Source organism: Gadus morhua, chromosome 16 (assembly GCF_902167405.1).
Source record: "Gadus morhua chromosome 16, gadMor3.0, whole genome shotgun sequence".
NCBI classification, from domain to species: domain Eukaryota; kingdom Metazoa; phylum Chordata; class Actinopteri; order Gadiformes; family Gadidae; genus Gadus; species Gadus morhua.
The window spans coordinates 21,787,974-21,813,592 of NC_044063.1; the positions used below are offsets into that span (position 1 = coordinate 21,787,974).

General features: G+C 45.0%; 2 protein-coding genes and 5 non-coding genes across 17 annotated transcripts; 1 reads left to right on the forward strand and 6 right to left on the reverse strand.

Annotated features, from left to right (window-relative positions):
- Positions 1-413: 413 nt before the first annotated feature.
- Positions 414-7,446, reverse strand: msantd4 (Myb/SANT-like DNA-binding domain containing 4 with coiled-coils). Of its 2 annotated transcripts, none has more exons than XM_030381500.1 (5): positions 7,313-7,446; positions 6,054-6,444; positions 4,121-4,216; positions 3,547-3,846; positions 414-2,723 (listed from the first exon to the last, which is right to left on the reverse strand). In XM_030381500.1, the coding sequence occupies exons 2-5, from the start codon at positions 6,159-6,161 to the stop codon at positions 1,887-1,889; spliced, it is 1,341 nt and encodes a 446-aa protein (XP_030237360.1). In that variant the 5' UTR covers positions 6,162-6,444; positions 7,313-7,446; the 3' UTR covers positions 414-1,886. The 2 variants fall into 2 exon arrangements, with proteins under 2 accessions (XP_030237360.1, XP_030237361.1); XM_030381501.1 differs by having other exon boundaries at positions 4,121-4,308.
- aasdhppt (aminoadipate-semialdehyde dehydrogenase-phosphopantetheinyl transferase) lies at positions 7,447-23,001 on the forward strand. Of its 10 annotated transcripts, none has more exons than XM_030381503.1 (10): positions 7,461-7,533; positions 8,097-8,171; positions 8,303-8,399; positions 9,642-9,752; positions 16,040-16,150; positions 17,045-17,186; positions 18,441-18,562; positions 20,098-20,301; positions 22,211-22,279; positions 22,393-23,001. In XM_030381503.1, exons 2-10 carry the CDS (start codon positions 8,104-8,106, stop codon positions 22,558-22,560), a joined length of 1,092 nt encoding a protein of 363 aa, XP_030237363.1. In that variant the 5' UTR covers positions 7,461-7,533; positions 8,097-8,103; the 3' UTR covers positions 22,561-23,001. The 10 variants fall into 10 exon arrangements, with proteins under 10 accessions (XP_030237369.1, XP_030237366.1, XP_030237363.1 ...); XM_030381502.1 differs by having other exon boundaries at positions 7,468-7,533; positions 22,390-23,001; XM_030381505.1 differs by having other exon boundaries at positions 7,469-7,533; positions 20,140-20,301.
- trnaa-agc (transfer RNA alanine (anticodon AGC)) lies at positions 7,975-8,047 on the reverse strand. Its single transcript has one exon. It is a non-coding gene; the product is annotated as a tRNA-Ala (tRNA).
- Positions 8,448-8,520, reverse strand: trnaa-agc (transfer RNA alanine (anticodon AGC)). Its single transcript has one exon. It is a non-coding gene; the product is annotated as a tRNA-Ala (tRNA).
- On the reverse strand, positions 9,075-9,147 carry trnaa-agc (transfer RNA alanine (anticodon AGC)). The gene has a single exon. It is a non-coding gene; the product is annotated as a tRNA-Ala (tRNA).
- trnaa-agc (transfer RNA alanine (anticodon AGC)) lies at positions 9,522-9,594 on the reverse strand. The gene has a single exon. It is a non-coding gene; the product is annotated as a tRNA-Ala (tRNA).
- On the reverse strand, positions 15,919-15,991 carry trnaa-agc (transfer RNA alanine (anticodon AGC)). The gene has a single exon. It is a non-coding gene; the product is annotated as a tRNA-Ala (tRNA).
- Positions 23,002-25,619: the final 2,618 nt, after the last annotated feature.

Here is a 25,619-nt window from a genome sequence, read left to right on the forward strand (position 1 = left end):
GCTGAGGTGTTGGTGAGCTCAGTGCTGACGGAAAGACATCACATGATGAAGTGATATCTCACCTTTACATATAGACTGACTGAGGCAATATAAACCATACCTTCAAGAAGACTGGAAGAAAAACATTTCCCGTGGATTACTAAAAAGGTTAGCTTCACTGTGATTCTTTTTTTTTGTTCCCTTGAACTGGGAAATTAAATCATCTTATTTTCAATAGCCTGCGGCATCTGTTTTTTTTCCTACATGTTTCATATTTTTCTACGATGTGTGTAACTGCAGTCCAAATCACATCTGGCAAGATATAAATGAAGCAAAAATAAATATCATGTTAGAGGAAATAAATAAAGGGCAAAGGTGTCTTAGGCAGTACAGTAAGCATGACAGCCTAACAATAACAACATAAAATCACCGGCTATTGAAGGGTGGTTTAAAAATCGCTTTATTTCACCCTCTTTCTAATAATTACTTTTTCTTTTTGAAAGAGACTTTGTCTATATAATGCAACAGCACAGGTGATACAAAAGTGTATGCTGTTGGTCTTTACAATAACTGGCCAACAAATCATCCATCACGAACTTTACATATTATAAAAAAAAACAAGAAAATATAAACCAATTCCAAACACTAATTCAAACAATAAATTAAGTTTCACATCTGTGTGCAACCCCAGAGTCCAATCAGACTGGGCCAGGTAAGGCTGCTGTAACAAGCCATCATCCATACACATGTCTCCCACAACACCATTGTACAATCACAAAATACAAACAGGTATAACTGGGACAACTGAGTTGGTAAAAAATATATACAAAATGAACATATTTGAGAATGTGGTATCAAAACATGTGGTAAACAAGGCACTATTGCCTTTGTTGCTAGTAAATAGTGCATGCGTCGGTGATATTCCAATATGTTGTGCTTGGTGCAACATTGTGCTGTACACATGCGGTATCAAATTGTGATTTTGCAACTGTAGGTAATATGCAATATTTTGTTATTTCAATCAACACACACACACACAATGAACAATCCAGGGTTGGCATCCATTCATTAAAAAACACACATCCCCATGAGCAGGATTTAAGAACATGAGAACTGAACAAACAGAGAATAAACAGTTTTGGAAATATAATTTCTAAACTTTTATACTATAGGTATAGCCAAACAACCTTCCATCGGACAGTATTTCTTACATCGGATTACGCTTCACATCTTCTTTATCGTTTAAATTACCATCATACTCAACAAGAATCGTCTCTTTTGAAATTGTATGTTGTATAGATGTATATAAATCACCTGTAAGTCAATAGCAATTACTATATAAACTATACACTATATAAACAGAGGAATTAACCCTGTATGGACTACGGTTGAATTCACATTTTAAAAGACATTCAAAAATATTTAAACTGGAGACAGACATCGTACATTGTGGTTGAGTATAATCAAAGAGAAAAGACTGTTTAATGGCTGGTTAAAGTTTACGGATAAGGCCTTTGCCAATCACCAACCAATCAAGCAAGTAGCCACTTGGCAAAGGTAGGAGTACGTGTGTGTCTACTAAGATGGTGAGTCACACACTACAACAACGTTAAAAGACAAAACGTAGAAAAGACCTTACTATTCAAACCCCTTTTTTAACTGTATGTGAAGGCATTGCAAGGCACATCTTTGCTTTTAGCACGTAACAAGCATTTGTCTCCATTACAGAGTATAGCAGGAAAGAATATTTTCTAAGCAATTTCCTAAAATGTCATCATGTAAAAAAACAACTTGAACAAATAAATAAATAAAAGTCAAAACGACTAAATAAATAATAAACCCAACGTGAACACGGTGCTTAAGGCCAGATAAACATAGATTCCCCGTCCCTCATCCCTCCACTCCTCCTATTGCTGCTCCTTCTGCAGAAGCATCCTCTCCTTCTCCACCTGGAGGCGCTCTCGCTCCACCTGCAGCCGCCCCGACTCAAACTTGAAGAACTGCAGCCGCTCCTTCTCCAGCTGCAGCCGCTCCTTGTCCAGCCTCAGCCTCTCCGTCTCCAGCTCTGTGGCAGCCACTGACCCGGCCCACCGCCCCGGACCCCCACCACCTCCACCACCTCCACCTCCACCTCCACCACCGCCACCGCCGCTCGCGTCTCCGCCCCCACCCGCCAGATCCGGCCTCCCGTCGGGCGCCGTCGACGAGGACGGCGGGCCCTGCTGCGCCGGCCCTTCCGAGGGGAACCGGGTCCGGCCCAGCGCCATTGCGCGGAAGCGCTCCTGCTCCACGTGGCAGCGCTCCCGCTCCGTCTGCAGCCGCTCCCGCTCCACCTCCAGGTGCTCCCGCTCCACGGCCAGCCGCTGCGTCTCCACGGCCAGCCGCTGCCGCTCCAGCTCCAGGCGCTGCTTCTCCATGGCGAGGAGGGCCGCTGTTGATGCCGCCGCCGCCGCCGCCTCTCCCGGGGGCGGCTGCAGACCCTCCAGCCCCGTGTAGGCGCCGCAGAGGCCAGCCGGGGGGAAGTCCCGGTGGGTGGTGCTGATGTTGTTGGGGGTGGGGGTGGTGGAGGTGGGGGCCTTGGAGGAGGAGGACGAGGAGGCTAGCGTGCCCAGCTCGTCGATGTGGCAGTAGACGTCGGGGCCGCAGACCTCGCCGCGCGACGCCATCTCCCCCAGCAGGGCGGGGAAGCAGTCGTCCTCATCCAGCTCGCCGTCGCCATCCGCCCCGTCCCGGTCACTGTCTGTCTGGAGGGGGAGAGAGAGGGAGGGAGGGGGGGGGGGGGGGAGTGAAAGAAGAGAGAGAAAACAAAGAAAGAAAGAAAGAGAGAAAGAAAGAGAGAAAGAAAGAAAGAAAGAAAGAAAGAAAGAAAGAAAGAAAGAAAGAAAGAAAGAAAGAAAGAAAGAAAGAAAAAGAGATTAATGTTGAATATCCATATTACCTTTGTGGATTTCGGATAGCTGGTACACTAACTCAAACTTTAAATAGATGTCTTTCTGAGCCCTATTTACATTTACTTTGTGAACATTTAGCAGACACTTTTATCTAAAGCAACTTACAAGTACAATTGTCAGAAGAAGGTGAAACAATATATCGCTGTCGGTACAGTAAGAATGTTCATAGAACCAAGTGCCAAGCAACAATAATTGCTAGGTTAACCCATTCCCCGTATACCACAAAGCTAGATAGTATTAGATGCTACACGATGCTCAGCACTGTTTTTAAGTGCAAGGACGTACAGCACACAATAAGTGCATGCATTAAGAGCCAGGACGTGCAACATATAATAAGTGCTTAAGAGGGGTGGGGGGGGGGGGGGGGGGGGGGGGGGGGGGGTAGACGGTGGCTATACAGAGTCTAGGTGAACTCTGAACCCTATGCATGAGTATTGGACTAAGAATACCACTTGTATTTAATGATCAATTCATCTCCTTAAAGTCGAGAAATGGTGAGACAAAGGGTCGAATAAGCATGTTTGGAAAAATGGAAGTGGAGTCTGAAAACACACATGAGTTTGAAAACACAAACTCATTTAGGTTTCTAATTTTTTGACCATAGGCTCTCATGTACCCTGTATTCACTGGCGTCCTCCTCTATCTTCACCCCGGACGCGCTCATCATCGTGTGCCCGCTGGGCTCCCCTAGAGCCACCAGCTCCTGCCAATTGCAATGGTGGTCCTTGGGAAAGCCTGAGAGATCCACCAGCTGATCGCAGGCCGACCCCAGCATGGCGGCGTCGTGCTCGGGGGAGGAGTGCTCGCCTTCCTCCTTGAGAGCCAGCGAGGATGCGGGGAAGAGGCACACCGAGAGCTCGGCCCGCAGCTGCTTCCTCTTCATCAGCGTACGCCAGTCCAGGTACCGGCGCTTCACCTGCAAGGCGGAGATAGAGGGCGGTTTCATTCACGCCTTCAGTTTAATCCATCGATGGACGATGACCCCATCCACGTTGCACTCATTTGAGATTTATTGAGGATGTTTTTTAGGGGAAACTTTATTTTTCTTCTTCCCTTATTGTGTTCATGTTTTCTGGTCACACATTGTTCAAAATCCAAAAGAAAATCGACAAATGCTGTCAACATTTAGAGACACAAACTGAGCTGAAAACGAACACACAAACACGTCCTCGTCAGACGCACACATGCACCTCGGCGGCTGTGCGTTGCTCTCCCTCGCCGAGCGCGTTGACACCGCCGGCCACCTCCTCCCAGGCCTGTCTCTTCAGCTCATTAATGGCTGTGTTCTGTTGGTGGGAGCACACAAACCAGTGAGTACACACACACACACACACACATCCTCCCAGGCCTGTCTCTTCAGCTCATTAATGGCTGTGTTCTGTTGGTGGGAACACACAAACCAGTGAGTACACACACACACACACACACACACACACACACACACACACACACACACACACACACACACACACACACACACACACACACACACACACACACACACACACACACACACACACACACACATCCTCCGAAATATTCATCGCTCTGCATTGTTATTAATCGCGACATTATTGTGAGCAATTTATATCTTTAACCTCACGCTAAAGAGAAAGGGCTCTCAAAACATGTTTCTCAAAATGTCTGCATCAGATTGTTTTAATAGGTCAGAGATCCAGAACGAGTGGCGATAACAAATCAACGTTAAATCAACTCACTTATAACTTTTAAGGAAAAAGCATTAAACTTAAATGGTCCATTTTTATTGAAAATGATTTTCAATGTTTATCTAAGTAGCAAACTTTATATATAAAATCGTATTTCACAATGATTCGTTTTTTTGTGCGGCCATGTTTCGATCTCTCTGTGAATCTACACTGAAGTGCTGGTGTTCAGCAAATCTCCCGCCGGCGCTTTGTGAGATCTCCCATCTTTGGAGGTCCCATCAGCCTGACCTGTGTGAAAAGTCACCGATCGCCACTGCATTCAGTATCTGCCACACAGGTGCTGATAGTAAATTCTCCGGTATAAAGTGAATGCCTGACCTCAGCAACAACATCAACAACAACAACAATACACATCTTTCGAGCAGCTAACGTCGCAATGCCGACGTCAACATGAGGGACTTTAACCATTTCCTTTGGGGACAGGGTCAGCACTGGGAATGATCTCCGGCTACTCTTTGTATTCAACGTCACTAACAATATATTGATCAATAGAAACTGTCTTTCAACGTCAATAACGTTTAACTCCAAGACCTATTATTGTATTCATAACACAAGGTATAGGCTTGGTCGGAAGTCCTGCTCTAGATCAAGAAGAGATATGTGCTTACTCAATTCCTTTAGATCGAATAGCATAGAATAGAGTAGCATACTCTGCATAGCCACCCCCTCCCTACGCTCCTCAGTACTTATTGTATGTTGTGCTTCCTGGAACTTAATGTATGCACTTATTGTATGTCGTACGTCCTGGCACTTAATGTACGGACTTATTGTATGCTGTGCGTCCTGGCACTTAATGTATGCACTTATTGTATGCTGTGTGTCCTGGCACTTAATGTACGCACTTATTGTATGTTGAACATCCTGGCACTGGACACAAAAATAGTACTTTGTTGTGTAGCATCTTATCCTAGATAGCTTTGTTGTACACGGGAAAAGGGTTAAACTAGCAATTGTTAGTGCTTGGCACGTTCTATGAAGATAGGGTACTTACTGTACCAACAGCAATATATAGTTTCTCCTCTTTCTAACAAATGTACTAATTGTAAGTCGCTTTGGACAAAGGCGTCTGCTAAATGTCCTAGATGTAAATGTAAATCTAACAATGTATATGACAAATGGTGTGTTCTATTAGAATATGGGAATGGTGTCTAGAAGGGTGAGAAATTGGTGCTGCATTAGATGAGGTGGGGATGATGAGGATGATGATGAGGAGGAGGAGGACAATGGGGATTGTCTTCATCATCATGATCATCTCCATTCATCAAATATTATGCATATACCATGATGTATTACTATCATGTATAGTTATACATGATAGTATTTGTTTGAATGACTTGATGTGCATACGTCTGTGCAAGGCAGTCAGCAGACATGGGGCCGCAGCGGGAGTGGGTACCTGCTGCCGGGAGAACAGCACCTCCTGCCTCTTGTGAATTTCTCTGATGAGCGTCTGAGTCTCTCGAACGCTGTAGTTGCTCTTCCTCTTCCTCTTCAGACACTTCATCTGGAGGAAATCCAGCTTGGTGATGAGCGGGGGGCTGGATGCCCAGGGGGGGGGGAGGGAGAAGAGAAAGAGAAAGAGAAAGAGAAAGAGAGAGAGAGAGAGAGAGAGAGAGAGAGAGAGAGAGAGAGAGAGAGAGAGAGAGAGAGAGAGAGAGAGAGAGAGAGAGAGTATTTTGGTAGAAACCTAAAGGTTAGGAGAAGGGGGGACTCTGACTGTGAGGAAGGTTATGAGATGGGGAGACATGATAGAAGGATGGATGAGAGGATTCAATAGATGGAGATCCCTGTTGAAGGGGGAAAAGAGAGAGATGGTGATGAATAGAGGCGTGTCAATGGACAGGGGAGAGAAGAGTCACAAGAAAGTATGTCAAAAGGCAACAGTACACGGGAGGACAGGTTTTACCCTGTAATGGAAATTTCCATAAGATGGTCATTTTGTTCGCTAAACACCAAGACACTGTGACCTCTTAGTTATTATCCATGTCAATACAGTTAGAAGAATCTGAGGAACAGTTTAGCACAGAATAAAAAATGAAACAATTGAAGAGAAAACATTATTCACAGGATATGAAGTTTGGATCTTGTGGGAGACATTGCTGCAAGTGGCAACAAGATCACCATTTGTGATAATGGTTCTAAATAGTGTGTGTGTGTGTGTGTGTGTGTGTGTGTGTGTGTGTGTGTGTGTGTGTGTGTGTGTGTGTGTGTGTGTGTGTGTGTGTGTGTGTGTGTGTGTTGCATGTATATAATACATGTAACAACACATTTATATTTTACGGCCCATGTGTTATTGCGAAAATTGTAAGCGACGCTTGCTTCACTTGTAGCATGTGTGGAGTTCCTCTCGAAGAGGAATGGGCATCGTTTATAAACTTGCACAAAAAAAAACTGCACAATGGGTGTAGCTCGTTATTCATATCTGTTAGATGTTTCCCCATGAAGTGTAACCCCGGCACAGTTTCGAAACGTACACATCAATCTTGCTGTAACTATAGGTTGCTGCCTTCTCCTTCAATCAATGCCCGGCGCGTGGTTTGCAGAGATCATCGTAAAAGGCATTTCATCTGGCTAAATTAGCCGGCTGTTGTATCACCTTATTCTATTGATGCTACCCTAGGGATATTTGATTGTTATCAGATGAAAATAACTCACCTTGTTGATCTCACTCGAATTAAATGTAATGTCCATTACACCAGGCACAGCATCTCGTAGCTTTATCGCTGCACCGTAAACAGCGCTTCTATTGGCTCGTTCGGCACCTCGCCCACCTCTGACGTAGAGGGTCCCGCCCCCGATACTTCCGGACATGTGTTCCGCTTGTCATGTCCGACCACAACCAAAACAATAACAGGGATGCGTATATTTCTTATCTAGTAAGTTTAAATTATCATCATTAGTTTGAAATCCGAATCTTTGAACTATGTTTGAGCATTAACAGGGCCGTTTTAATGTACCAGAACATCTGTAGGATCTTTGCCTGTGAGCTGGCGCTGCCCGTCAAAGCGCAGTACGCCTGGATCAAAGCAACAGTTACCTGAGTAGCTTCGGACAAACCCATGGGAGAAACCCATGTTTTGCGGAAAAAGGACTTTGGTTAATCTTTGAGAGCCGCCATGGGGTCTGATCGTTGGGGCTTTTCGGTATGGTTCCTGGACACCGACCAGGTCCGAGTGGCTTTATGCTGCACGTTGTATCCAGCGAGAGGAGAATGAGAGAATTGTATAGTTGGTTTTTGCCAGAGATGCCAAGTCAGCAATGGACAGTTTTGGCTTTTTTTCTTTTTTTCAGAAGTGAATAACGAATCGAAAAATATTTGGAGAATGCGGGCATCGATCCCGCTACTTCTCGCATGCTAAGCGAGCGCTCTACCATTTGAGCTAATTCCCCTTGCTGCTCTTCATAAACCCTCCCTCCCGTCTCTATGTACTGCCTCTAGGCTGCTCATGAGGAAGTTTGTGTGTGAGAGGATTGCAGTTCCCTGGTCAGAGATACAGTTGCCAAGTCAGCAATGGTCAGTTTGGTGTTTTTTTCAGCAGTGAATAACGAATCGAAAATGATTTGGAGAATGCGGGCATCGATCCAGCTAATTCCCCTTGCTGCTCTAAACAAACCCTCCCTCCACTCTCTCTTTACTGCCTCTAGGCTGCTCCTGAGGAAGTTTGTGTGTGAGAGGATTGCAGTTCCCTGGTCAGAGATAGAGTTGCACCGCTCTCCCAGAGGGAGAGCCAAGTCAGCAATGGTCAGTTTGGTGTTTTTTTCAGCAGTGAATAACGAATCGAAAATGATTTGGAGAATGCGGGCATCGATCCCGCTACTTCTCGCATGCTAAGCGAGCGCTCTACCATTTGAGCTAATTCCCCTTCCTGCACTGGTCAAACCCCCCCCCTGTCTTTTTACTGTCCTCTAGGCTGGTCGGCTGCTCCTTAGGAAGTTTGTGTGTGAGAGGATTTCAGTTCCCTGGTCCGATCCAGTTGGCCCTCTGGATTAGCATACTTCTCGCATGCTAAGCGAGCGCTCTACCATTTGAGCTAATTTCCCTTGCTGCACTATCCACCCCCCCCCCCTCCCACGTCTCTTTACTGCCTCTAGGCTGCTCCTGAGGAAGTTTGTGTGTGAGAGGATTTCAGTTCCCTGGTCCGATCCAGTTGGCCCGCTCTCCCAAAAGGAGAATCAATGAATCAATGTTTCACATACAGTATATGAAAGTCAGCATTGGATCATATCACCAATAAGGAATGTTCAAGCAATCCAATTGTACTTGTGCTGTGAAATTAATTCCTGTTTTATCTGTTGGTTGTCAACACATTAACTAAATGGTTGTCAATTTAACCCTTTAGTTATTCTGTGTTTAGCCAAGTCAGCAATGGTCAGTTTGGGATTATTTTCACCAGTAAATAACGAATCGAAAATGATTTGGAGAATGCGGGCATCGATCCCGCTACTTCTCGCATGCTAAGCGAGCGCTCTACCATTTGAGCTAATTCCCCTTGCTACACTGTTCAAACCCCCCCTCCAACCTCTCTTTACTGCCTCTAGGCTGCTCCTGAGGAAGTTTGTGTGTGAGAGGATTTCAGTTCCCTGGTCCGATCCAGTTGGCCCGCTCTCCCAAAAGGAGAATCAATGAATCAATGTTTCACATACAGTATATGAAAGTCAGCATTGGATCCGATCACCAATAAGGAATGTTCAAGCAATCCAATTGTACTTGAGCTGTGAAATTAATTCCTGTTTTATCTGTTGGTTGTCAACACATTAACTTAATGGTTGTCAAGTTAACCCTTTAGTTATTCTGTGTTTAGCCAAGTCAGCAATGGTCAGTTTGGGATTATTTTCACCAGTAAATAACGAATCGAAAATGATTTGGAGAATGCGGGCATCGATCCCGCTACTTCTCGCATGCTAAGCGAGCGCTCTACCATTTGAGCTAATTCCCCTTCCTGCACTGGACAAACCCCCCTCCGGTCTGTTTACTGTCCTCTAGGCTGGTCGGCTGCTCCTGAGGAAGTTTGTGTGTGAGAGGATTGCAGTTCCCTGGTCAGAGATCCAGTTGGCACGCTCTCCCAGAGGGAAGCCGTACCTGGTGCTGCCAGAGGTAGGCTGATGATGTAGTCTGAATACAATAATCAGGCAAGGGTCTTCTATTTGTGCAAAGTCATACTTAAGTTTTGAGCAGCAAGGGAGAGGGGCATGCTCTCCTTCAAGAGAACAACTCCCTTATCAATGACTACACTATAAAGTTATTCTACACTATAAAGCAATGGTCAGATCAGAGGTTTAATGGAATTTGCCATGATGCATTTGAATCAATGAAAGTCAGCATTGGATCATATCACCAATAAGGAATGTTCAAGCAATCCAATTGTACTTGAGCTGTGAAATTAATTCCTGTTTTATCTGTTGGTTGTCATCACATTAACTAAATGGTTTTCAAGTTAACCCTTTAGTTATTCTGTGTTTAGAAAATTACAAGTACATTTGAAATTCATGACGTCTTTAACCTTATTTTAAAAATATGGTTGGTGACTTGGAGAAACCAGCCAGAGCAAGATACATTTTGAATTGTATCTTCATTATTTTCAAATTGTATCTACATTTTGAAAATAATCCTATGACCCCACCTTCAGGCCTCCCTCCAAAAGCCACTCACCAAAAACAAGTGATTAGCTCTCTAGCTTTTACATTTGCTCTGCTATAGCTTTTTGGAAGACTCCGGTCATGTGCAGTGAGTGCATGGAGGTAGGTAGGTATAGATACAGGTTTGCTCTCTTCTCTTTTCACTTGGCCTGAATAAAATGATTGGACAGGGGTAAAAGGCCTGCCACAGCCATAGATACCGGATTGTTTTATTATTTTTTTACTTTTCAAATGACCATATAGTGCCTTTGATTTATTGGTTGATGTTGGAATGTAAAGATAAATGAACTAATATGACAAAAATGCCCCTAAGATAACCTACACTAGCTTTAATGACTGCTTTTAGGCCACCACCACCCACACACCTCTGTTAAGCAGATAAGGTGGAGTTTCAACATCTCCTGGGAACCTGCTGCCGGGAGAACAGCACCTCCTGCCTCTTGTGAATCTCTCTGATGAGCGTCTGAGTCTCTCGAACGCTGTAGTTGCGCTCTTCCTCTTCAGGAACTGCATCTGGAGGAAATCCAGCTAGAGAGAGAGAGAGAGAGAGAGAGAGAGAGAGAGAGAGAGAGAGAGAGAGAGAGAGAGAGAGAGAGAGAGAGAGAGAGAGAGAGAGAGAGAGAGAGAGAGAGAGAGAGAGAGAGAGAGAGAGAGAGAGAGAGAGATGAGGACCCTGACTGTGAGGAAGGTTATGAGATGGGGAGACATGATAGAAGGATGGATGAGAGGATTCAATAGATGGAGATCCCTGTTGAAGGGGGAAAAGAGGGAGATGGTGATGAATAGGGGTGTGTCAATGGACAGGGGAGGGGAGAGTCAGAAGAAAGTATGTAAAAATGCAACAGTATATGAGAGGACAGGTTTTACCCTGTAATGGAAATTTCCATAAGATGGTCATTTTGTTCGCTAAACACCAAGACACTGACCTCTTAGTTATGATCCATGTACAGTTAGAAGAATCTGAGGAACACTTTAGCACAGAATAAAAAATGAAACGATTGAAGATAAATCATTATTTAAATAATTCACAGGATATTCATTTTTGGATCCCCTGGGAGACATTGCTCTAATAGTAAGGGGCAATAAGATCACCATTTGTGATAATGGTTGGCGTGTGTGTGTCAGGGATGGAAATTAACACCCGCCACACGCCATTTGCGGGTGGATTCGTATGGTGGCGGGTGAATTGTGTCACTTCACCCGCCACTGTGTCGGGTAATACTTTCCAGTCAGGTCCGATCAAATTTGCATATTTAATACATTCGTCATATGGCGCTGCAGTTCTACAGCCATTACTGTCAACATCCGGCACCTTCTTCTACGCCTCCTTTGCTGAAATGCGACTGTCAACATCCGGGATAATAGAGTGGCGAAGTCACGCCCCTTCCGGTAGAGCTCATGGGACCAGATGGGACCTATGAGATCGAAAAATATGAATGGGTGTCAATGGAGAGAAAATAATTATTTTCTGGTCCCAGTCTTTATATGCCCTAGATAACACATATGTTGTTTGTGTATTTAAATTATAATTTTTCATGCAAAGAAAACTAAAAATTTTCGTGAAGAAGTTTGATAATTTTAGGTTTTATGTGAGGCCGCTTTGTGAACTACAGCTCTTCAGAATTCTCGTTTGTTCGTTCCCTATATAGTGCACTATATCATGAACACTATATAGGGAATAGTGAGTGAGTGTATAGGGAACGATTTCGAACACAGCTCTTATGTCCATGCGTGAGACACACGCAATTCGGAAGAAGACGATGGGTGTGTCGCATAGACTTCGTCATCGTCTTGCCGTCCCTCCCCGTTCTGTGATTGGTTCCCCATCTCAGGCGAAAATCGGATCCATGGATTCCAGGCTGCCTCGCAGCACGAAATAAAATCGCGCGCAAGGCAGCATGGCTATAGCCAGGCTATTTCGGAGGCGGGACACGTTCAGAATTCCAGCTGGCTGAAATTTGAGAGGGGTTCTGGGAGTGTCCATGGTAAGATTTGTGTAACAAACGAGAGAGAGGTATGATCAGTTAAGCATGACGAAGGAGAATTGTATGGAAGTAAATCTGTGCCATCGGATTTTGAAAATAAAAAGCCATTGAATTCTAAGCACTGAATATTTATGCATTGATATCTGGATTTGAATTTTAACGTCCCCACGTTGAATTTTATAACGTTGAAAATTTGATTTTGATTTTTAACATTGAAAAATAAAGCTGAATAGGAGTTCAATTCAAATCCAGATACGTTATTTCAATGCATAAATATTCAGTGCTTAGAGTTCAATGGCTTTTTATTTTCAAAATCCGATGGCACAGATTTACTTCCATAGAAGTGACTCAAACATTTTGTAGTTGAGAGGGCGTATCGGTTTCCACCATATAGGTTTCTATAGGAAAAAATCTGTGTTGGGGTAGGGGGAATCTAGTGGGGGATATGTTCAACAAAAGAACAAGGAATTGAAAGCTACTTACAATAGGCCTAGGCTACATTAAAGGTTGGGTATGGGATTTGCGAAACGCCAGCAGATTTTGAAAATGCACAACTCAAATGGTCCTACCCCCTCTCCTTCAACGCTGACTCTGACTCCACCCATTCCAAGTACCTGGACACGCAATCATGCCCGAGCGCGAATACAGATGCGCGAGAGCGAGCCAGGCTAGGGTAGGGTTTTCCTTCTCTTTGCTGGTGGTGGTGGTGGGGGTGGGGATGGTGGCATCTTGTCTGCCATGGAAATTGTCTTCTACTGCTAGGTCCAAATGTGGATTAACTAGTTCCAGTAGCTACCGCAGGATAACAACAAACAGGAGCTTGCTCTGGGTCACGAGTGCTGCACGAAGGGGTCGCGCGCGGGGCGCGGGGGAGGGGGAGTGCAGTACGACCGTTTGATTGACGTACTTACTGTCCAATGCAACTCGGTGGCTCTGGAAATCATTGTCTGGAGTTTTTCGAGCCCTGCCCGTTCCACAGATGATTGACTTGTTTAATTTTCATGTCAGTAATTCTAACTCAGTGGCTGTAAGTGGGTTATGATAACGATTTCAAGTAATTTTGCAAAAATGGCCAAAAAAGCGAATTCCATACCAAACCTTTAATTTCCCATGATGGCCGCAATGTTCCACTTTCAGCTGGAATTCACCGGTACATCGAAACCACTTGTCTTCTTTAGATTTCAGTTCCCTTTATTTATTCACACAGTTCAGCAGCGGCATTCATTCAGAATCAGAGCCCACATTAAAGCTGCATTTAGGGCGACTATCACTTGCAGCCAAAAAATAGATGCGCTATAAATGGTTTTGTATATAGCAGTCAGGAACATTGGCATAATTGTTGTCTAACACCAGCATAAAAGTGCTGGTGTTAGAAAAAAAGTTGACGGGAATTAAAGTGCTGCACATCGACTGTACAAATGTAGATAATTGATCACAAGAATTTTAATTCAGAAAATGAATAGGCTAATAAAGTCTGAATTGTGAGATAAAATTTAGCATTCTGATAATAAAGTCAGAATACTTGGATAAAATCCGAATTCTGATAATTAAATCCAGCATTAAAGGTTCATTTAAGAAGGTTCTCACCAGTAATTTATCGTCTGGTCGCGATGTTGAGTTTTTCTTAAAGTAGTTCACTAGCGTGCAATAATTTGCAGTGTCAGAATTCTGAGAATTTAGTCAGCATTCAGATTTCTCAGAAATATCTGACACTGCAAATTAAAGCGCTACTACTAGCGATTTACTTTCAGCGTGACTGGAGAGAACTATTTAACAGTGTTACAGGTGGGAATCAAATGTGTTCCCTGTACGTAGGGTAACCAGACGTCCTCTTTTGCCCGGACATGTCCTCTTTTTGAGACACTTTTAAAAAATGTTTTGCGGAATTTCAAAATCGTCCGGGATTTTATTAGAGCCTCATACATGTTCACATTGAATTTGCGTTGCGTTTCTCTGGGTCGTTCACAAACTAGTTAGGCTACGCCCTCCCCTACTCAGTTCTCTCTGGTTCTCTTCGCTTTGCATTGGTGGAAGTGAGTAGGGGGAGTGGTTAAGTAGAGCCTTCAGATTGGACGGTTTGACTTACTCATGGTGCGTTTGAGTATTCTCTGCGAACCGACTCGGATCTCTTTTTCAGCATTGGACTGAATGCCACATAAATATATAATTATGTTTTTGCACGTTTGCAACGTTTAAAAGTTCAGGGTATAAATTTCAAGTATATGCCTCTACTTGTATTGCTTAAGCCAATAGCCTTTTGAGGCAGTGTTTTTTCTGAATATTAGTGTTAAGGGTCAATAATGCTTACTATCATACGTTAGTTACCTGTCTGTGGAAAAAATTGTATGCAGTCACATGTAAATAACATGTTATGATGGTGTAGCCATGCATGTTGTTTTATTGTTAATATGTCAATTTGTTTTTTATTGAAAATACTTTGTATAGATGAATTATCCCCAAACTTGTCATCGTAACATCTTTGAAATAAACATGATTTAACATGGCAGATACCTGTGTATTGTTTATCATATGCGGTAAGAGTGTAACGTTTTCAACTCAGTTCCTTGGTAGAACCTACTTACAGTAAAAATCACTTCTGATTGAAAAAAAGATGTGTATGAAAAGCACTTTTCTTATCTATTTTTACTATTTATTGTTTAAAATGTACGCATATCTTAAAAAAATATATTGCGTATAAAGAGTGGACAAAAAAAAGTGGAAAAAACTGCACAATGGGTTTAGATCGTTATTCATATCTGTTAGATGTTTCCCCATGAGGTGTAACCCCCGCACCGTTTCGAAACCTACACATCAATCTTGCTGTAACTATTGGTTGCTGCCTTCTTCTTCAATCAATGCCCGGCGAGTGGTTGGCTGAGATCATCGTAAATGGCATTTCATCTGGCAAAATTAGCCGGCTGTGGTATCACCTTATTCTATTGATGCTACCCTAGGGATATGTGATTGTTATCAGATGAAAATAACTCACATTGTTGATCTCACTCGAATTAAATTGGATGTCCATTATACCAGGCACAGCATCTCGTAGCTTTATCACTGCACCGTGAACAGCTTCTATTGGCTCGTCCGGCAGCTCGCCCACCTCTGACGTAGAGGGTCCCGCCCCCGATACTTCCGGACATGTGTTCCGCTTGTCATGTCCGACCACAACCAAAACAATAACAGGGATACATATATCTTTTGCCTAATAAGTTTAAATAGTCATCATTAGTTAGAAATCCGAATCTTAGAACTATGTTTGAACATTAGCAGGACCGTTTTAATGTACCAGAACATCTGTAGGATCTTTGCCTGTGAGCTGGCGCTGCTCGTCAAAACGCAGTACGCCTGGATCAAAGCAACAGTTACCTCAGTAGCTTTGGACAAACGCATGTTTTGCCGAAGAAGGACTTTGGTTAACCTTTGAGAGCCGCCATGGGGTCTGTTCGTTGGGCTTTTCGGTATGGTTCCTGGACACCGACCCGGTCCGAGTGGCTTTATGCGGCGCGTTGTATCCAGCGAGAGGAGAAGGAGAGAATTGGACAGTTCGTTTTTGCCAGAGATGCCAAGTCAGCAATGGTCAGTTTGGGCTTTTGTTCTTTTTTTTTTCCAGTAGTGAATAACGAATCGAAAATGATTTGGAGAATGCGGGCATCGATCCCGCTACTTCTCGCATGCTAAGCGAGCGCTCTACCATTTGAGCTAATTCCCCTTCCTGACCTACCCAAAACCTTCTCACTATCTCTTTACTGTCCTCTAGGTTGGTCGGCTGCTCCTGAGGAAGTTTGTGTGTGAGAGGATTGCAGTTCCCTGGTCAGAGATCCAGTTGGCACGCTCACCCAGAGGGAAGCCGTACCTGGTGCTGCCAGAGGTAGGCTGATGATGTAGTCTGAATACAATAATCATGCAAGGGTCTTCTATTTGTGCAAAGGCATACTTAAGTTTTGAGCATAATGGGAGAGGGGCATGCTCTCCTCCAAGAGACCAACTCCCTTATCAATGACGTTATTCTACACTATAAAGCAATGGTCAGATCAGAGGTTTAATGGAATTTGCCATGATGCATTTGAATCAATGTTTCACATACAGTATATGAAAGTCAGCATCGGATCATATCACCAATAAGGAATGTTCAAGCAATCCAATTGTACTTGAGCTGTGAAATAAATTCCTGTTTTATCTGTTGTCAACACATTAACTAAATGGTTGTCAACCCTTTAGTTATTCTGTGTTTAGAAAATTACAAGTACATTTTAAATTCTTGCCGTGTTTAACATTATTTTAAAGATATGGTTGGCGAGAAACCAGCCAGAGCAAGATACATTTTGAAATGTATCTTCATTATTTTCAAATTGTATCTACATTTTGAAAATAATCCTATGACCCCACCTTCAGGCCTCCCTCAAAAAGCCACTCACCAAAAACAAGTGATTAGCTCTCTAGCTTTTACATTTGCTCTGCTATAGCTTTTTGGAAGACTCCGGTCATGTGCAGTGAGTGCATGGACAGAGAGTACGCAGGTAGGCAAGTATAAATAGACAGGTTTGCTCTCTTCTCTTTTCACTTGGCCTGAATAAAATGATTGGACAGGCGTACTAAATGCCTGCCACAGCAATAGATACCGGATTGTTTTATTTTTTTAATATTTTCAAATGACCATAGTGCCTTTGATTTATTGTTTGCTGTTGGAATGTAAAGATAAATGAACTAATATGACAAAAATGCCCCTAAGATAACCTACACTAGCTTTAATGTCTGCTTTTAGGCCACCACCACCCACACACCTCCGTTAAGCAGAGAAGCCCAGAGGTGGAGTTTCAACATCTCCCACCAGGGGGAGTATGCGGTGCTGGCTGCAGAGCAGGGCCTGCAGGTCGGGGTGGACGTTATGAAAACCACCATGCCAGGTACTTACTAACAACTGTATACATATCAGCCAAAACTCATAATAACCTATCCATTGAGGTAATAGAGCAAATATCTTTTTTATTTGGTGACCATGTCTGTCTGTCTGTCTTTTCTGTCTCTTTCTCTTTCTCAGTTCAAATCTTTCTGTCATCTTACGCATTTTATCTTTAACCAGGTGCCACTTGTCTCTAATTACCTCTAATCACACAACAAAGCTACATTATGGTGTTTCCTTATCCTCCAGATACACTTGCCTGATGGCTGAATTAGCAGTTAAGGGCTTGTTTTATGAGGTGCTCATATTTCATGGTATGTTACAGTTGTAGAAGTATATGTCAATAGCTGCAGTAAAAAATTATGGATGAATAAAAATTAGATGTTCAGTGCATGGCAGCTGGTTCCACAATCAAGGAACAGTCTATGAGACACATTTCAAGCCAATAGCATGAGGAAGAGATGGAGCATCGAACACATTAAATCTCGCTTTTAGGGATATTTGATATTTGGGATGGTCCTTTCTGTTTTACAGGTTAGCCCACCTGTCCTTTCTGACCATCAGGGTCTTGCCAAGCCAGTCAGTGAACGATTGTTTATCCTAGCGTTGCTGTTTTCTTTACTCCCACCAGGTGTCAGTATTGCCCAATTTGTTTTGTGGTACAGTTTGGATGAGGCACGTTCTCCGTGATGTGTTGAGCACGGACTGTCTGTTCACAGTTGATCTGTGGACATTCCTAAAGGATTATCTGTCGTCACCAGCCTCCGAAGCATAACAGTATCTCAATATCCCGACGGTATAACTGATTGAAATCATGAGGCATAAATGACAGCAACACATTGAATCGAGTTTTCATCCATGAATCTCATGGACACATTTTTTTTAATCAAAGCAATGTTCTCAAAATCGAAAATGTAAATGTACCTAATGGGGGAAAACGAGGTTTCAGTGGGTTTCTGTTGGCCCTGGGAGGGAATATGCTTTCAGAATAATTATCAGATGTGCGTTTCTCCTCCCTCCCTCCCCCGCCTCATTCTCGCCCCCACCGTCTGCTCTTTATCCTCTACTTTCTCTCTCTCCTCCTCTTCTCTCACCCAATCTGTCTATTCCCTAATCTGTTTCCCTCCTCTTCAAACCAAGCTTCTACCTGTGTGTTTGTGTGTGTGTGTGTGTGTGTATGTGTGTGTTGTGGACACACATTTCATGGTTTGCCCCTCCACTCTCCCCCGTCCTCCCTCTCTCCGTCCTCCGACGGCAGGTAGCAGCTCTGTATCCCAGTTTTTCCGCATCATGACTCGTCAGTTTACGGAGTACGAGTGGAGCGTCATCCAATCATCTGGCTCAGAGCGCCAGCAACTCGCCGCCTTCTACCGCCACTGGGTAACTATAGCAACCATATATATTGGACCTGGCAGAGCATTGCTTGAGGATTGCAGAGGCCGCAAAGTTGGGGCTATATGCTTCTGTGTGTGTGTGTGTGTGTGTGTGTGTGTGTGTGTGTGTGTGTGTGTGTGTGTGTGTGTGTGTGTGTGTGTGTGTGTGTATTTCCTAAAAGGGGAAACAGTCGTTATTTCTAGAAAACACATGCATGTGTTTTTATTCGACGAGGATGCGTTTAAGAACATGCACTACACCATGACAACACTTTTTTTCTCTTAAATTCTTTCTCCATCCTTTCTCTCTGTCATCTTCAAATATTTTGTTGTCATGTCTTCCAGACAAGCTCTCTCCCTTTCTTCTCTCGTACACTTTACTCTCTCCTTCGCTCTTGCTCCACACCTCTATATATCTTTCATCGCTATGACTCTCTCTCACTCACTCACTCACTCACTCACTCACTCACTCACTCACTCACTCACTCACTCACTCACTCACTCACTCACTCACTCACTCACTCACTGACTCACTCACTCACTCACTCACTCACTCACTCACTCACTCACTCACTCACTCACTCACTCACTCACTCACTCACTCAGTCTCGCGCGCTCCTCCTCTTATTCTCTCTTTACCTTTTTCCCCTCTGTCTACCTCTCTCTCACTCCCCTCTCCTTCGATCCATCGCTCGCTTTCATTCCCTCCCTCCCTCCCTCCCTCCCTTCGTCCCTCCCTCCCTCCCTTCGTCCCTCACTCCCTCCCTCACTTCGTCCCTCCCTCCCTCCCTTCGTCCCTCCCTCCCTCCCTTCGTCCCTCCCTCCCTCCCTTCGTCCCTCCCTCCCTCCCTTCGTCCCTCCGTCCCTCCCTCTGTCTCTCCCTCCCTCCGTTCCTCCCTCCCTCCCTCCGTTCCTCCCTCCCTCCCTCCGTTCCTCCCTCCCTCCGTCCGTCCCTCTGTCCCTCCCTCCGTCCGTCCCTCCCTCCCTCCGTTCCTCCCTCCCTCCGTCCGTCCCTCTGTCTCTCCCTCCCTCCGTTCCTCCCTCCCTCCGTCCGTCCCTCTGTCTCTCCCTCCCTCCGGTCCTCCCTCCCTCCCTCCCTCTCCACGCTGCCCCCGGCCCCAGATGGACAGGGCCGGTGGCGGTGCGTGTGGCGAGGCCGTTGTGAGATTGAGAGGGTGGCACAGAGACGTCAAGCTCCGATACCAACGACATACTGTTGACTAATGGCAGTGCTCTACTGTTGCCATAGAGATTAGCCTCGAAACGCTGTTACCTTGGCTATCGAGCAGGGCTTTTCGCTAGGAACCGCGCGATTCTGCTAAAGCAAGCACAAACCCAGACACACTCGCACACAAACACACACGGGGATCCTTCTGGGCCATTTTCTTATCAAGGCCCTTCAGGTATTATGCAATGCTTACAGTCGCGCTCATGCGATCGCACCTCAGGAAGTTCTTTGGCATTGTAGGCCCATGAGTCCGCTGTAGGGGTTAATGAGGCACATTTGGAATGCACCCATTCATGCTTTGCTCCTCCACACAGCTGACGAGGGGAGGTAACCCTGAGGCTCTTCTCCATGCCCAGGCGCTGAAGGAGAGCTTCATCAAGGCCATTGGCACGGGGCTGGGCTTCAACCTCCAGAGGGCGGAGTTTCACCTCTCCCCTCAGCCAGTCACAGAGGAGCAGGGGCAGCACCGGACCATGATGCATCTGGACGAGGAGGAGGAGCACAGCTGGAGGTTTGAGGTATGCAGTGAGGGGTGGAGAGGGGATGGGGGGGTGTTGTGAGTCTTTCCTGTAATAAAGGTTTGAAAATGTGACAGCGATCGACTGTTGTATTACTCAAGCAGGATGCGAAGGAAGATCTTTGTGATTTTGTTGTTGTTGCTGTTGTTGTACCGCCGTCATAAATCAAGTAGGCAGATGGGAGGAGAGCAGAGATAGACAATCGTCATACTATAGTGCAGATTGGGCCCACGGCTGCCATCAGTCATTTGAGTGTGTGTGTGTGTGTGTGTGTCATTCAGTCTGTTTTCCATATCGGAAATATCAAACGTTTTATCCCAATTAGATTTGTGACTCAGAAGAGTCACGAAACAGATTATTCTGTGTTTTAATGGTATGGACGGGATATCTGATTCAATATGGATGTATGCTGTGTGAATATGTGTGTGGTTGGGTGTGTGTTAGATTAGGGTCACCTGAAGTCCATTCTCAAAACATAGTGAACCCAAGAAGCATGAGGGCCGGGCTCTTTACCAGGAAAAACCTGGTGGAGCCTAAGTGAGTGCCTGTGTTTTCCTGCCTCCCTTTTTTTCCCCCGCTTCCTTCTCCGTTTTGTAGTGTGAGCCACTGGAGAGACACTTCAAATTGAATCCAAAGTGGCCCTATTTTGAGAGGATATGTCGATGTGTGGGGGGACTGCTCTCCAGAGATCCCCCCCCCCCCCCCCCCCCCCCCCGTTCCTTCCCCACATCAATATCAGAGATTAGAGGAGTTCAGGAGAGAAGTCCCTCGGTCGCCACGCTGCTGTCGTCTCTCACACCTCCTGCTCCCTCGCCACAAGGCCTTCACCCTCTCCCACTCCTCTTCCTCCAGCCCCATCAATCAATCTCTCTCTCTCTGTGTCTTCTTCTTCTCTCTCTCTCTCTCTCTCTCTCTCTCTCTCTCTCTCTCTCTCTCTCTCTCTCTCTCTCTCTCTCTCTCTCTCTCTCTCTCTCTCTCTCTCTCTCTCTCTCTCTCTCTCTCTCTCTCTCTCTCTCTCAGCGTCACTAGATATAACTATGGAAACACCCCCATGTCAACCCTATCCCACCTTCTGCCCATTTCATTTCACCAATGACATTTTTATATTTACCTTGTCATTAGCCCATCCTCCTGGGTATTTTCAACACTTACCTCACCAGCTTCATTCTACACCAGTTCCTTTTATTTGTTCACCTGCGGCTCCTCTGAGTGTTCAGTGATGTCAGCCCCACCACCGTACTCCCTCCCTTGCATCACGTCCGTGTGAGGGCAGAAGACAGGTAATCACTTAGTTTCATCGGTTCCATGGGAGGCTCTAATGCGACTTTGGTGTCTGTGTTTTCACACCCGGGAATAGCTGCTGCTGCTACTGCTGCCTCGCTTCCTCTTGGGCCGCAGAGGTAAATGTTAATGCACCACTTCCTTCAGCCCTCTAGGCTTAAGTGGGGGAAGAGACAGGTGGCAGTGGTGGTGGTGGTTTGACACACCGCTATGAGTGCCGTTTAGAACGAGGTCTCATCAAGAAGGACGTGTGTCAGAGGGGGGCGGTCACTGAATGCGGTGCATGCCCGGGCGCTTGGAAAGACGTCAAGAAACATGTTCTTCACAAATATATTTCCTCCCTATTATTTTTCATTTTTGAACGACAGTTGTGCAGCTGGGTTTTGATCTCTATGTGAGTCTGTTCTGATCCCTGAACGCTGCCCGCTGTTCAGCATATCTCACGCATGCGCTCTATCCATCTCCTGCCGTGCCGAGAGAGGGGGGGGGGGGAGGGGCTCAAAGCACTGGCGGCTCGATCGGGGAGAAGCTGAACAGTAATAAAAAGCTCAAGCTTTTTACACCAAATTTTTCACAGCTAATCTATGCATTTCAGTAGTGCTATTTGTGTGTGTCTGTTGTTCTTCAGGAATGCTTGTTGGATGCGGACCACCATGTTGCCGTGGCGCTGGGACTCCACAGCCCTCCTCCTGCTGGGGTGAGGACACACACCGCACAGCACCAACACAACCCTCCCCTCCCGCCATGTAAACCACAGCAGTCCTGTGGTGTAGCCGGATCTCAAACCCTCACCCGTCCCCCCCACAGCAGCCCAGATGCCCGTCGCCCCCTCCCCCGACCGCCTTCACCCACCTGACGTTCGGTGACCTCATCGCTCAGGCCACGCCCCTTAGCGAGGAAGACCCCGCCTACTGGGACGGCTTCCAGAGCAAGGGCGAGGCCCCCCAGAGACAGAGCAGCAGGGCCCCGTCAGAGTGAAGGCCGCACCTTCCAGCGCGGCGACGGAGTCACGCCACAGCGGGCCAAACGCACCCGGAGCGCCTCACAATGTCCGGGAGATGCAGGGAGGAAGACACGGATGGACACGGGTCCACACGCATGCGTCATCCTGCCACGGGCTGGAGCTCTGATGAACCCAGGCACACGTCTTACCATGACCTGCTGGGCTGTGGGTCGCTCCGGAGGCAACGACGCACATTGGCGAACGTTTGGGCACGCTGGACCTGTTGCATTACTGAGTGCTGGAAAAACGCACGGTTAATGTGTTTCAATGTGCTCTGTGTGTAATACACTCACTGTGTGCACTGTTTGACTGTGGTTGAGTGATATGTTGTTTGACTAATTGGGTTGTATTTTTACGATCACATTTCGCCTTGAACCCCCAGCTACATGGGAACAGATAAAGAAATGTCAATGAAGTCTTGGTGTTCTTCTACTTATTTCTCAGGTGTTTACCTGTATGTTAATACTCTCTCTCGCCATCCATGTCTCTTATCAACCTGTGTGTGTGCGTGTGTGTGTGTGTGTGTGTGTTCGTGACTTATGCACACTACTGCCTGCCCTCGCTTAAATCCCTCTTCTATTGACTTTACTAATATGCATGACTGATCATGGCATGATTTTGTGGGTGTAAGAAAAAATATCTTAACAAGCAATATATATATTTATACAATTAAATACGCTATTTAAAAAAAAATGCATGAGTTTAATGTAAATGTTCAGTAATAAGTTGAATAACGCTGACATTTTCAGTGTATTAGTACATTGAATTGTCCCATAGTGCCATTCCCTGTGTCTCCATCTCTCCCCTTCAATCGTATCTCCTTCCTTCTTCCTTGACCCTGTGGTCGAACTCCATCTTCCTCCAGGTCAGCCAGGGCTATCGATTTGAGCGCTGGCCTCCATGTTTGCTGCCGCTGCCTCACAGATCTTACACGTCTTACCATATCCGATAATCGCCAACTTAAATTCCAGTATACAGGAGGGGAAATCAAATGGCCTAGCATCGAACATAGTCAGGGGTCAAATGATCTGTATGTCTAAGTCAGCCTGGTAGCCATGACCTCCCTCACTCCAGCTCACCTCTCCACACATGGCCCTGCTCCCTGCCACGCGGCGCCTGAATCACACTCACGTCACCTGGATCATACATCCAAGCCAAGCCCGGAGACCTTTGCAATGAATACTTTTATTGCTAGCAAACACAGCATCGCAGAGGAACTTAAAAGAAATGTTGAAACACTAGTGCAATGCTATATTTCTATCGGAATTATTCACTGGGTCCAGTGAAGAACTGCAGTGTTTTGACTGGTCAAGCACCCTACACCCTTCAATCACAACCAAATATAGCAACAACTGGATCATTATATAGCTTTTACTTATGGGCACTGGCCCACCAAAACACGCCTTCACAGTCACACACATTCAAGTCGGGCATGATGACAGGTATCAATGCGTTTCACTGGAGGTTAAGTGAGTCGATGGCTCTGCTAAAGTGTTTGAAAAAAATCTGGACGTGATTTTATACATGCTGACCTTTAGCGGGATGGATAATAGCAGAGACTGACACGCAAGGAGCTCAACATGAGGCCTCCCTCGAAAAACACTTTTATATGTATTATATTCCGAAGCACTCCTGGACCCTCACAACACCAGGACCTGTCTGGCCTCTGCCCCCCCCCCCCCACCGTGCTTTCTCACATATTTATTTTTCCCCTCATCTCACCTTTACAACTAAATATTTCTCCCTCCCCTCTCTCTCTCTCTCTCTTCTTCATCCAATCCACATCTATTGATTGTGTTGTGGTAACCCTTTATTGCCTTTGTAACCTTTTGAGCCTGATGAGAAAGAGAGCTAAAAGATGGGTATTGATATGATCCCCTGCACCCATTTGTTATGTTTTGAAAAATAAATATTTGCGGGTGCAGTCATGAGAACTAGAGGTTGCAACTAGAGCTTCCCTCCAGGCGGATGCAATTAGACCTGATGTTCTCTGTGGTCACACTTGGACTGGACTTTAGGGTTAGATCACAAATATATACATATATATATATATATATATATATATATATATATATATATATATATATATAGATGTTTCACTGTTTTCCACCTTCTATCCCCAATAAAACATGAGTTGCCACTAAGTAACCACGTCAATGCATGGGATGTGGGATGGAGAAACAGTTTCATTCATAATTAGGGGCCCTATTAATTAACCTATTGTCTGAGAATCAAAAAAATCACCAAGACATGAGGGTCATAATTATGCCCTTTCAGCAAGCACAGCGTGGGATTAAACTAAAGGAGGAAAGACATCCAACCCAAATGTATTTTAAGTACACCTCATTGGTTTGGATTTATTCTGTGGTGGAAAGTGGTCGAACACAATTTGCAATTTTATCCTTGTAAATTGTGTAACATTTTCTGAATTCATTCCTTAAACTTTAATTCGTCATATCTCCCAAGAAACGTTACTCTTCTGCCGAACTGTCAACAACGTCATTTTGAAAACTGCAGAGACTGACTGTTGAGTCAAATATCAGCAGCCCTAACTCTGGCTGCCAAAATAATACTGATATTGTATGTGCTTTTCTGGAGTATGGAGTCCTGGCAGTTCCTTTGAGATAGCTGACAGTTTAAAGTGTAAGTAGTGGAGCCACAACATTTTATAAAATAAAATGTGTGGTTACTTTCGGGATATTTCAGACATGGAAATGTCCACCTCTGTGGGCCTGATTTAGCTTGACAGACACGGCATGTGTAACTGGTAAATTATTATCCGTGTGTGCAATTAGGCCCTCATTATATTGTGATGTATTTAGTAAATGGCTGCCAAACTCAAACTCATCAAAAATGTTTGATCACAGAGTCATAGCACGTTTCACACAATCAAAGGGCATGACACATGCCCACATGAACACGCACACACCTAGATTATCAAAAGCGTCTGTGTCTGTTTACCATTCTTAGCTTGAGCTGATTAAAGATGTTTTCATTTAGACTTTTCACCAGTTGCCAAATTTATGTTTCTGTG

Excerpts from the sequence above, each read along its gene's own strand:
- msantd4 (XM_030381500.1), bottom strand. The coding sequence starts at position 6,161 with ATGAAGTGTCTGAAGAGGAAGAGGAAGAGCAACTACAGCGTTCGAGAG. Across the intron at positions 3,847-4,120 it reads AGCAACGCACAGCCGCCGAG|GTGAAGCGCCGGTACCTGGA; the intron begins GTGCATGTGTGC and ends TCCGCCTTGCAG. Across the intron at positions 2,724-3,546 it reads AGGACGCCAGTGAATACAGG|ACAGACAGTGACCGGGACGG; the intron begins GTACATGAGAGC and ends CTCCCCCTCCAG.
- aasdhppt (XM_030381502.1), top strand. The coding sequence starts at position 8,104 with ATGAGGAAGTTTGTGTGTGAGAGGATTGCAGTTCCCTGGTCAGAGATA. Across the intron at positions 17,187-18,440 it reads TATGAAAACCACCATGCCAG|GTAGCAGCTCTGTATCCCAG; the intron begins GTACTTACTAAC and ends CTCCGACGGCAG. Across the intron at positions 22,280-22,389 it reads ACAGCCCTCCTCCTGCTGGG|CAGCCCAGATGCCCGTCGCC; the intron begins GTGAGGACACAC and ends TCCCCCCCACAG.